Source organism: Trematomus bernacchii, unplaced genomic scaffold (genome assembly GCF_902827165.1).
Source record: "Trematomus bernacchii unplaced genomic scaffold, fTreBer1.1, whole genome shotgun sequence".
Classification (NCBI taxonomy): domain Eukaryota; kingdom Metazoa; phylum Chordata; class Actinopteri; order Perciformes; family Nototheniidae; genus Trematomus; species Trematomus bernacchii.
In genome coordinates this window covers 14,819,464-14,831,448 of record NW_022987593.1, presented here as the reverse complement: position 1 = coordinate 14,831,448, position 11,985 = coordinate 14,819,464, and the positions used below count along the sequence as shown (strand labels likewise).

The window sequence follows — 11,985 nt, the reverse complement described above, 5'->3', positions numbered from 1 at the left end:
CCTGAGTGTGACGTGTAAGCTCTCCTCTTTCCACTGTAGCTCCTCCTCTCACTGCACATGTTGTGTTCCCTCCCTCTGATTCACACAGGTGTTGTGAAATACCAGCGACTCTTCAGGTTAAAATGGAGCAAAGGTGGTGTTAAAAGTGGGGAGGAGTGAGATATGTGAAAAGTGTTGCTAACTTTTATTATTTGTGTTGAAACTGTCTCAGCTATACTTTAACCAGAACAGTTTAGTTTATTTGACACAGAGATTTTTAACCTCTTTCGCCACGGGAAGATCAATCTAGTATTTGAATATAGTAATATACAATGTAATGTCAAATAAGAGAATTTTAGATATGCGACTACTTTGACCTTTTTCTGTTATTTAGTTTACCCTCATTGATGCCCATTATATTTATTGCAGGACTGGTGTATTATTTAGCATTAGTTTGATCTATATGTACAAAATAAAACTGGGAACTGATTTTATTTCTCAAAAGAGGACCTCATTGTGAGTTAATTCTACATTTAAAAGTGCAGAGAACTTTATTTCATGGATTTCTTTTTTTAAGAAATAAACTCAAAGAAGGAAAATGGACGCCTTTCAAGTTAATTATTAACCAATTAATACAAATGCTCATGCATCAGATTCATACATTCATGAAAGATCATAATTTATTTTTCTAATCTTGACAAATATCATTGACTTGTTATCCTTATACTATCATATCTTGAGTTGTTGGTATTGTTAAACCCCTTATACTGATGGGGATGAAATTACCTATAATGGGTATAGTTGATTTGACATTTCACCCATCCCTCGATAGAGTTGAGGTCAAATAATTATAAACCAGGAGATTTTAATTAAATGAAACTGCATTTTTCATTCTATTTGTAGTTGTCAAAGATAGCTATTTATTATTTAAATGCAGTGACTTCCTCTCTGTATATAGTAGTGTTCATAGGTAGTGGCAGAGTCCATCATTCCTGAGCTGGATTTATAAAAATCTAATTAATGTATCATGAAATACAACTTAACATTTAAACCAGACTTATCTGTGTAGTGTTGGATGCTCAAGTCACTGCTCACTCAGGTCTGTCGTTCAACAAAAAGTTTATTTTACAGGTTTTTTTATTTTACAAACACATTCACAGATGTCTTTGATTCAAGTTACCAGTAATTAACCAAACCACCTTTTTACACAAAGTAGAACATGTTGCTGGCATTTATTCTACAAATGTAGTCCAACTTTTTATGCTGATAACAATTGAATACTCTATTCTGTAGACACTAAAAGCATGTAATATCCCTTATACGTATAATAAAGGCCCCGTTACATTAGAAAAGTAAGCATTTTTTTGGCTGCACAACAAATAGAAAACAATTTCGTCACACTGAAGGGAACATATTTCATGGTTTCAGAAACACTGATTCCTTCTGGAAGTAAAACATAATGTTTGTTGCTTCATCAGATGTTTAAATAGATATTCTCCACAAAGATCAATGCAGCAATTTACAATGTTGACTTGTGTAAATCAATTTGCCAGAGTAAACAGATTCTGTAGAAAATAAGATGGAAGCTATACAGTTTTGATACTAAATATGTTTGTTTATTACCTTGAATGGAAATAAATCAATATAGGATAAGTGATTAGTTTACTCTGACAGGAGAGATGATCAGAGGTGTAGAGTTTTTACCACCATCATTAAGACCAGGACCAAAGAGTGGGTAGAGTTTCTCAGTGAAGGAGCAGCCAGTAAAGGAATAGATAAGAGCTGCAGCATCTACATCATAAAAGGAGACCAGACCCTCCTCATAATCCACAAACACCCCCACCTTCTGAGGCTGAGACTTCAGAGAGAGAAGGACTGAAGGACCATCAAGAGCTCTGTACTCATTTCCATTTCTCAGCCATATAGTCCAGTTACCCCACTGAGGGCCCAGTGTGATATCTCCCTTCCTGTTTATTGACTCTCTGGCCACTCCTAAAGTCCACTCAGTCTTTCCTTTAACTTGAACCTCAAAGTAAAATCTGCCTGAAGAGAAACTCTGCTTTCCTAAAACACAAGGACGATCAGAAAATCTCTCTGGGTTGTCTGGGAGATTCCTCTTCACATCACCATCACTCACTTGTTTTCCACCATCAGACAGAATGAGTTTAGGATGTGCTGTATCTGGATCAAGAGTCACATCCACTGCGTACTTCTGGACCCTCTTCAGCTCAGCCTCATCGAGCAGCTTCTTCATCTCTTTACTGAAAGTCTCCTCCAGCTGAACCACAGCTCTCACCACAGTTCCCTCATGTGATGAATGGATGCTGACCTCTGTCCAGTCCTTGGTGGGTGGAGCAACTTTAAGAGACATGAATCTTTGGAGAAGAATTAGATGGTCTTCAGAGTGTGTGACCTGCTCCACCTCAGAGCTTCTCTTTTCCAGCTCAGAGATTTCCTGTTCCAGCTCTTTGATTAAATCTTCCGCCTGGTTTTCTGTAGTTTTCTGCTTCTCTTTGATCGTGTTGATGAGATTGGCCTGGCCTCTCTCAACAGACTCCAGAGCAGTGAAGACCTGAACTCCTTCTGCTACCTCTCTGTCTGCTTCTTCTTTACTGAGGTCCACTGAGTGTTTGATCTCCTCAATCTTCAGTTGTCTCTTCTGGATCATCTGCTGAGTTTCTGTCTCAAGCTCTGCCTTCTCCCCTTCATATCCTTCTTTCAGAGGAACAACATCATGCATCTTGTGGTCTGAAACAGTGCAGAGCATACAGACACATGTCTGGTCGGTCTTACAGAACAGCTCCAGAGGTTTATCGTGCTTCGGACACATCCTGTCTTCCAGGTTCTCCACAGGGTCGATCAGCTGATGTCTTTTCAGGCTTGAAGCTGTCAGATGAGGCTCCAGGTGAGTCTCACAGTAGGAGGTCAGACACACCAGGCAGGACTTCAGGGCCTTCAGTTTGGTTTCAGTGCAGACGTCACAGGGAACTTCTCCTGGTTTGAAGACTTGTTGCTCTGAGCTGCTGCTGCTGCTGCTGCTGCTGCTGGCTTTCTGTTGAGCCGACTGTCTGAACTCAGCGACCATCTCAGAGATGAAAGTGTTAACGTGAAGCTCAGGTCTTGTGTTGAACTCTTTATTACACATGGGACACTGGCACCTGTCACTTGTATCCCAGTGTTCAGTGATGCAGGTTTTGCAGAAGTTGTGTCCACATGGTATAGTGACTGGATCAGTGAACACATCCAGACAGATGGAGCACAGAAACCGATCTTCTGGTGGTACATAATTTGCAGTAGCCATATCTACACCTGTAGTGTGGAAGGAAGAATATTTTCTTTAAAATACAGTTACAGAAAAATAAAGAAATTAGATTGAAATTGGCCAGAGTCATTACAATTTAATATATGCTGTTTTGACTTGCAACCGTTAACATTCAAGACATAATAGGTTCAAGATAGCTACCATGGCAAAACAGCAATGAATGTTTCCTTATCCTGTTGTTTAGACTACGGCTGGGCGATATGGAGAATATAAAACATCACAACATTTTTCCCCCACCACCTCTAACAATATTGTAGATTGACTATTTGTGCACAAAATATTTACACAATAACATTTTTGATGGATAATCAGAAAAAAGCAAATGGTTTGAACAGTTTGGTAGTTTAAGAAAGTTACATCACTTTACTGAAATGCAGCCTTTAAAACCAGGAAATGACACTTGTGCAATTTTATTATTTTGGAAAAATCTGACACTATATCTAGTCTAATATCCAGATGATGATATATTATTGATAACATCCTTAGCCCTAGTGTAGACCAATGTATATTAAACAACACTGATAACAAAGCTCTCAGTACTTTGTGACACACCTATTTGCCTCACATTTTAAACCTCAAACTGGTTCTTTGGTGGTAAGCTTTTAATATGACACACCCCTGACACAAAAAAAGAGTCTGCAGTATGGTACTGGTGTATTATTTAGCATGAATTTGTATCTAGATATACCAAAACAAAACAAAAAAGTGCGTATTTTTCAGACTCTAAATACGTACTTTTTTTTTTTTTTTTTCAGATACTCTAAATATACGCACTTTTTCTTTTGTTTCAGAGGAGTGTTGGGGGTTAGGATTAAATTAAAAAGTGGCGACAGATAACCTACAGCTATCTATATAACAGTTACACTTACGGGACTGTCATTTCTTTTACTTATATCAGAGTATTTTACAGTTACTTTTACTGGACCTAAATACCACCACCACCACTGGTGATTTGACACAAAATATGTAAGCACACAAGTCAAGAGAAACACAAGTAAACAACTTTCCTGTGAGCCTGAGACATTCCCAGTTACCTGCATTATGATTAAAAACAGGTGATGGATTTAAACTATTTAAACATGTAATACTGTCCTCTGACCAGTAGGGGGCAGCGTGAGGCCACGTGGAGAGAAACTGATGCTGATGTTTGTGGACACCTGTTAGTTTTATACTTCCTGGTTTAGTTTCCTAGTACCTGAACAATCATAATCTTAACTCATAATATTCCAGCATACAATTACATTTGAGAGAATAGCTTAAAATGTTGAGTTACTGTTATTTATTTACATGTTATTCTACATTATACTTCATCTATCTATCTATCTGTTAGGTAATGTGGAAAGGGTAAAGGGAGGACCCAAATGCAGACTTCAAAAAGGAAAAAGGTCTATAAACAAAAGGCGAGCTTTATTCCAAAGCCGATGAGCACAAAAACAAGGCATGAAAAAACATAAATAGCACAAGGTAGCGAATACAAACAAAACTGACCGTGACTGACATGGAGGGAGACAGGAAAAACCAACAATGAACCGACCAGGCACACAGGGGAAGACAAGACTAAATACAGAGACGGGTAATCACAAGAGAAGACACAGCTGGGGTAAGGGAGGCAGAAACACAAGGGCAACAGGTGAACACAATCAGACAATCAGACACACCAGGGAAACTAACGACAGGAAGGCAAACACAGGAAGAAGGAACAGAGAAGACACAAGGAGGAAAACATTTCAAAACAAAGGTGGAAAATGAAAACATAAATACAAAACCGTAACACTATCTATCTATCTACTCCACATGTGAAAGGCCTGTGTTGTTGTTTTTATTCTACTACATGTATTTAACATTTTTAAGTTAATAGTTTGAATTAATAATGCTAAATATATTTCATATTTGTTTGATGTATTATTATATATTTAACTAACCGGCAGTAATTAAAACTAGCACCACCTACTATTATACTACATGTATTTGATTACTTTAGTTACTTTAACGATCAAAGAAGTTAAGTAAGAAATAATTCCAATGTGTACTATAGGACAGTACAAAAAACAGTTTAAAAGGGGAGTGATTAGTCAAATATGCATAAATAAAAACAAAGAATACTAACTAGGTAACATAAGATAAGAATAAAGAAGTTTAAATGATTTGTTATTGGTTGTGATCATATTCTAAAGATTTGTGGATTATTGAAAAGTATACAGCTCCCTTTCATATGAGTGTTGAGAGCTGTATCCATCAATTCATTTTGTGTTCAAAGTGCATGACTCCATCCTAGGGGAAAACACTGTGCTTACATGTTCGCATAACTTGGAAGTTTACTGACATTTATATACCTTGTTTACCTGGCGCAAGTGGTGGCTCTGGGGTTGTTGTGTGAGCCACCACTTGAGAATTGGATGCGCAGCCCAGGCGACACGCCTGGCAAATACTGACTTGAGCCCCACCACTGTATGGGTTAGCCCTACCATAGATTACCCAACAAAAATACTCCGGCGCCGCCACTGCTTTTTCTTAATGCTTCATATTGTTTTATATTCTGTGCCACAGCATCTGATAATGGATGTTTCAGGTCTGACTGCCTCTAATGGAGCAGCAGAAGAAGAAGAAGTGGGCGAGTTGTTGCCGTCACTAACAATTAAAAGTCTCATTCATAATCTGTCTGCTGCTCTCGGACCCTCCGCCTCCTCCTCAAACTCTCATCTGTTTGTGATTTGCACTCAGGTTTTATTTTCACACGAGCCAACATGAAAGTCTCTGAGCCAGAGCCTCGAAAAAAGTCTTCTCTCAAACAATCTGCACCATAACGGCCGAGAAACTACAGAAACACTGCTCTTAGAAACATGATTTACACTCAGCAGCCTCAGAGTAGACAGAGACACGTCAGAAAATGTTACAAATGTATAGAACACACAGTTTATTTATGATGGGAACTGAAAAATGTGACTTAAGAAAATACAGAATATACTCTGGCTTTTTTACGACATGTTTATGACATACTTTAGGCTAGTATGACATTAACGGGCATCATTAATATTATGACTTGCTTTTATTAATGTTCTATATAACATATATATATATATACTATGACCTTTTTGCTGTTACTTTTTCTGCCATAATTTATGTAATACTATAGTACAACTTTTTATGTAATTTTTAGGCCAATATTTATGTATTTTGGCTTTTTTCTGGATAAATGGACTGTACTTATATAGCCCTCTATCCAGTCTGTATGACCCCTAAAAGCGCTACACACACACACACACACACACACACACACACACACACACACACACACACACACACACACACACACAGACACACACACACACACACACAGCAACTCAGGGTTCAATATCTTCCACAAGGACACATCGACATGTTGACTGCATCTCCAGCGCTTTCGAACGGCAATGGCCGTGGCTGTCTCCTCCTGATTGGTGGAGTTAGCCCAATAGCCGTAGCGCCACCGTCCTGACGTCAGGACAGTGTTCAAATCTGGATCAGTTTTTATCAGATCCGTTGCAGCCCCTTTTTTAGAGATTTGGGTATGGAGGAAAATAGAGAGGGTTGTGTTTTCTGACACTTGAGACGACACGTGAGTTCCCTGGAACATCGGGGACACATATTCATGTATAAAAGACGTACAAAAGTGCATTTTGCATGATAGGTCCCCTTTAAGTAATTGGTATGTAAACTGAGAAATACGTAGATATCTTGTAAACATGATTAAAATGAGATTATTATCACCCATGGAGAGATGTACGTTATATGCACAGTAACTATTCTGCACACATTTGAGTACGTATGCGTGTGTATGTTGTATGGTATGTCTGAATGTTTACAAAAATGACAATAAAGAGTATTACAAATGTGTTATATTGAAATGTAGAAGCACTTAATGCTCCTCTGTGTCTGTTCTACTCTTTAACCTGCTCTTATATGTCATTAAACCAGGTATCACCAGAGTTCAAGAGACTCTTAAATGACGCGTTCCTACAGTAGTTTAGTAGTTTGTTTTTCCGCTGACGTTAACATATAACAGACGTCAGAAAAAGGTCTTTACAGTGAAACCTGTCCGGCTCTTTATCAGAGTGGCTGTCGTCTGAGAGAGCTGGACACACACCAACCTGTCACTGGGTTTGGCCCGGGAATTATTAATGAGGGGGGGAGGTAAAGGGGGAGTCATTCAGTGTTCAGTGTATCTCTGCAGCGGGAAAAAAGATCCGCCGTAAACACGTGTGTGTGTGTGTGTGTGTGTGTGTGTGTGTGTGTGTGTGTGTGTGTGTGTGTGTGTGTGTGTGTGTGTGTGTGTGTGTGGGGTGCATTTATTAAACCTATAAAACCTTTTTTTTTTTAACCCTTAGATGCATAAGTGGGTCTTTTTGGACCCGGTGAGGTGGTTTTCTTGAAGTATCTTTGTAATTACATTTTTTTATCATTTCATATTCTAGCTATTCCTCAAAAAACATGTTTTGGATATCATGCCATTCTAATTTTAAATTTACATTTTAAGAAATTGTAGTTTTTGTATTACTACCCCAAGCTTCCATAAGTGGGTCAAAACTGACCCGCATGCATTTTCTATGGAATCCTATGGGAAAACGTGTTTTTTCAAAATGTAAAAGAAATTTCTAAAATTATCAATAGTGAAAAATTAAATATAAAATATTTCTAGTGTGAACCAAAATATAATACTAAATATTATACAAGAGATTTTTCTTAACCAAAATGACAAAGATTGCATAAAAACACATATTATTCTAATACGGGTCCTTTTAGACCCACTTATGGAAGAGTGTAGGGTCCAGTCACTCGTGCATCTAAGGGTTAAAGGAATAATTGTTTCTTTTTTTGCATTGGTAAAACATGTTTAAATAGTGGTTTCCTTTAAATCTGCATAATTTCACTTGTGGCCACTAGGGGGTAGCAGACTTTCACATCAACTGACAGATACTCATCGTTTAACCTCAGGTAAGCGGCAGTTCCCTTGGGATCGCTGAGCGGGGTGTGTAGTGTTGCGGAGAAAGTGGTTGAAGCTTCGGCTTGGGAGCATGGCCGTGGTCTCAGTAGTGTTGCTAGCTTGCTAAGGCGCGTTCACACCAAGTACTTTTCCCACAGTAGTTCCTGAGAACTTTAGTTCATGAGAGTTCTTTTAGTTCTGACGAACTAAAGCAGATCGCGTTCACACCAAAATGAGTTCCTGGGGGTGGATTAGGCAAATGAGCCGCTGACGTCACTTCTTCTTCTGCTTAGCTTTTACTGGCAGGCTGCAAACAACTTCACGGCGAGTACAGTAGGTGGCGGTATGCACCTTAAAGTTGCAATCCGCCAAAAAACCGAGAGAAGAAGAAAAAAAACGTCCGCTTCCGCTGGATGCTTCTGTTTACCTTCCGACCTCAGACACGGTATGGAGTTGACGTTTTGGTGGTCGTGTTATACAGCTTCGTAACAGAGTTATTTAAGCCAATAACTCAGCCACAAATACAAATACAGATCGACCATTCAAATGCAATAGAAATGCTGAGTCGGAGGCGAAGGCGGTTAAGAAGCCTTAACAAAAGGATTAGACGACGAAATCACATGCGATGGACATGTTTCGCCGTTGTACAGCCGAGGATGATGGCCGTTATCACGCCCAAAGAACAGCAATGGTACGTTCATTAAATCACATTAATACTATCTAATGTAGGATTTATGGAGTTATGTAGGGCTAATTTGTGTCTTTGTATGTGTTCCAGATATGCGAATACTACGGAACTCTGGGTGAACAATAGAACGTCGGCCTGGTGGGAGGTGGTGCCAACATGTGCAGTGGATCGAAGATTTCCGAATGTCCAAGGGCTCTTTTCAACTCCTCTGTATTCGCCTGGAAGCAACGTTGTGGAGAGGCATCTGAACAGCATGGAAATTGTAAATTGACAATAAAGCTGATATTTTGTACAGTGCATTTTGTTCTCTTTTATTTACCAGTCAACAGACACAATTACAATAGTGCAGACACACCTTAGTGCAAAGATTAAATGTCAGTATCAAAACAGTACTCATACTGTATATTTGTATATTAATGAGTATATTATGTTAAATGTGTGTTAAAGACAATGGGATGAGGTTGAAAGCTCTTTAAAAACGTTTGTATACATACATGTTAAGCATGCACACCTGAAGAACTACGTTACACACACACAGGTTAGTCTGTGTACCGCTGCACTGCTGCTGGTTTAAACAAAGACAGTCATGATGCTAGTGCCGTGCATGTAGGTTCTCTTATTTATCAGCAGCAGATCAATAAGTGTCAGTAGTATCAAAACAATATAATAACAGTGGCAATATATATATATATATATATATATATATAATAACAATAGGTAGGCTCAGCAGCAGACACACCTTTGTGCAAAGTTAGGTGTCAGTATTAATAACAGTGGCATATATATATAATCACAATAATACAAAATTAACTGTCACAGGTGTAGGCAATTTGGGGTGAAGTGTCTTGCCCAGGGACACAACGACATCCTGACTGCAGTGGGGTTTGAACCTGTGCTCCCCTGATCCGAACACCAACGCACCAGACCACTGCACCACACGCCTCCCAACAAGTCATTGTACAGTTTATCAACGACAAGTTTTTCTTAATTTTTGTATTGAAGGCCTGTTGGATTTAATCAGCTCGCTTAGTACTGCCAGAAGCCCAGCCTGAAAGGTATTTTGTTGCTCCACCTCGATTCCTGGGCCTTGTGTGAATGCAGCAGCCGTTCGTCGTGCATCTCCTTGGCACGCAGGTCCTCATTCTCCTTGCTGACCATGGCACGGCGGGCCATCGCCATGATGGTGTCAAGGAAGCTGTCATCGCGTGCCCACTTTCCTAAGGTGAAATATGCAAGATACAAGATCAGTTTAATCGCAACAACGACACAACATTGTCCAAATCTGTCTCTGCAGGCACACAACAGGAGGAACACGGGGAACACCTTTGATTTGACTATTAACATTTTAAATGGTGAAGGCACTAGCAATTGGGGGATGGAGGGCTCTCAGGACATGATAGGGAGGCGTGTGGCGGTGTGGATAAGTGCATTGGTGTTCGGATCAGGGGAGCACAGGTTCAAACCCCACTGCAGTCAGCATGTCGTTGTGTCCCTGAGACACTTCACCCCAAAGTGCTCCTGTGGGGATTGCCCACAGTATTGAGTATGTAAGCTTTGGATAAAAGCGTCTAACAAGTGACATGTAATGATTCAAAAAGCTTTTGAATATTGAATAACAAACCAATGTGGTTTACTTGTTATCCACAGTTTAGCTGCTAAATGTTTTTTAGCAATGCTTTTCTTTGTGCTCCACATATCTAAATGTATAAAGTGTGTTTTCACCTCCGTTCCCTCCTGTTTGCTGCAGTATGGCAGCAGCGGTCAGGATGTAGTCCTGAGGGTGTGGAGCTGCCTACTCTCAGCGGGGGGGAACTGAACGTGGAAACTGTGTTTCTCTGAGGGATCCTCCATGTAGTCTGAGAAGCCTTCTGAGGAAACAAGGTCAAACTATTTAGGATAATACAAGGAACAATGTTTAGGCAGTAAATAGAATTTGTTACGAACTCAGACACTTAGGATGTAGGACCCAATTGCACGACCCGGGAGACAGAGGTAAAGTATTAGTAAGATACTTTATTTTCCAAAATACAGCAATGAACAACAAAAAAGGTAACTATCAAATCTCTAACCGAGATGACAAAAATAGAGGAACAAAATGAAAGCGCTCACGTAGTGAGGAATCAAACTTTACAAGAGTGCAAAGAGCATAGACCTGACCATAGCAAGAGACAATACGAACTGACAAAGAACACTTGGGAGACAGGGGAATATAAGCACAGGGTAACTAGACACAGGTGGGACCAATCAGGGGCGGGGCTGACATTGATGAGCACAGGAGACACAGGTGAAAATAATCAGGAAGCCTGGAATGAGAGAAAGCAAACGTAAATAACATGCATCTCTCTAGCATTTCTGTCGGTGCACAACAGTACCACAGTTAATATGTGCCGCTTCCAAACATCAAACTCTTAGAAAAAGGACTTGTCCTTATAATCAACTGCACACTTTTTTTAAAGCAACACTGACAACTTGCGCCTGTGAGACATGTAATCTCTGAAAATGAGCAGACATGCATAACTTCTACAGTGAAAATCGGTCATACTGTAAGTGCAACTTCTGAACACAAAACTTTTTTGCACATTTTTTACAATGCATAATTATTATAAAACCTTGGTTTTAGAAACCTTACCATGTAAGAACAATGGTAACTGCAAGTGAGTGAGTGCAACAAAGTGTCTACTCTGGGATGAACAGCTGGGTTCTCAGTCTATTCACTTTTGGGCTCATCTTTTTTCCCTCAAGCTCCATCAGGACTTTTTGCACAACTTCAAACGTGGATTGCAGTTCTTTAGGATATCTTAAGTTCAGTGCGTATATGAGCCCGAAGAGCATGGCAAAAGCTGTCGCAACCGAGGGCAAGCCGTTGAGGACCTCTGTTCCTTCGATGAGAACCTTGACGTCTTTGGGTCGATGAAACTGATCCTCTTTCCCAATGACAAAGATTGCCATTGTTGCCTGCTCCAGTTCTCCAGCCTCAGCTTCCTGCATATCATGCAAAAAAAAGGGAAATGGAGGAGGACCACAGAGTGTAGTTCA

General features: G+C 39.7%; 1 protein-coding gene across 2 annotated transcripts; it reads right to left on the bottom strand.

The window, feature by feature from the left end:
* Nucleotides 1–1,081: 1,081 nt before the first annotated feature.
* Nucleotides 1,082–4,857, bottom strand: LOC117481762 (E3 ubiquitin-protein ligase TRIM21-like). 2 transcript variants are annotated; one of them, XM_034129649.1, is made up of 2 exons: nucleotides 4,790–4,857; nucleotides 1,082–3,288 (listed from the first exon to the last, which is right to left on the bottom strand). In XM_034129649.1, the coding sequence occupies exon 2, from the start codon at nucleotides 3,278–3,280 to the stop codon at nucleotides 1,637–1,639; it is 1,644 nt and encodes a 547-aa protein (XP_033985540.1). In that variant the 5' UTR covers nucleotides 3,281–3,288; nucleotides 4,790–4,857; the 3' UTR covers nucleotides 1,082–1,636. The 2 variants fall into 2 exon arrangements, with proteins under 2 accessions (XP_033985540.1, XP_033985541.1); XM_034129650.1 differs by having other exon boundaries at nucleotides 4,800–4,818.
* Nucleotides 4,858–11,985: the final 7,128 nt, after the last annotated feature.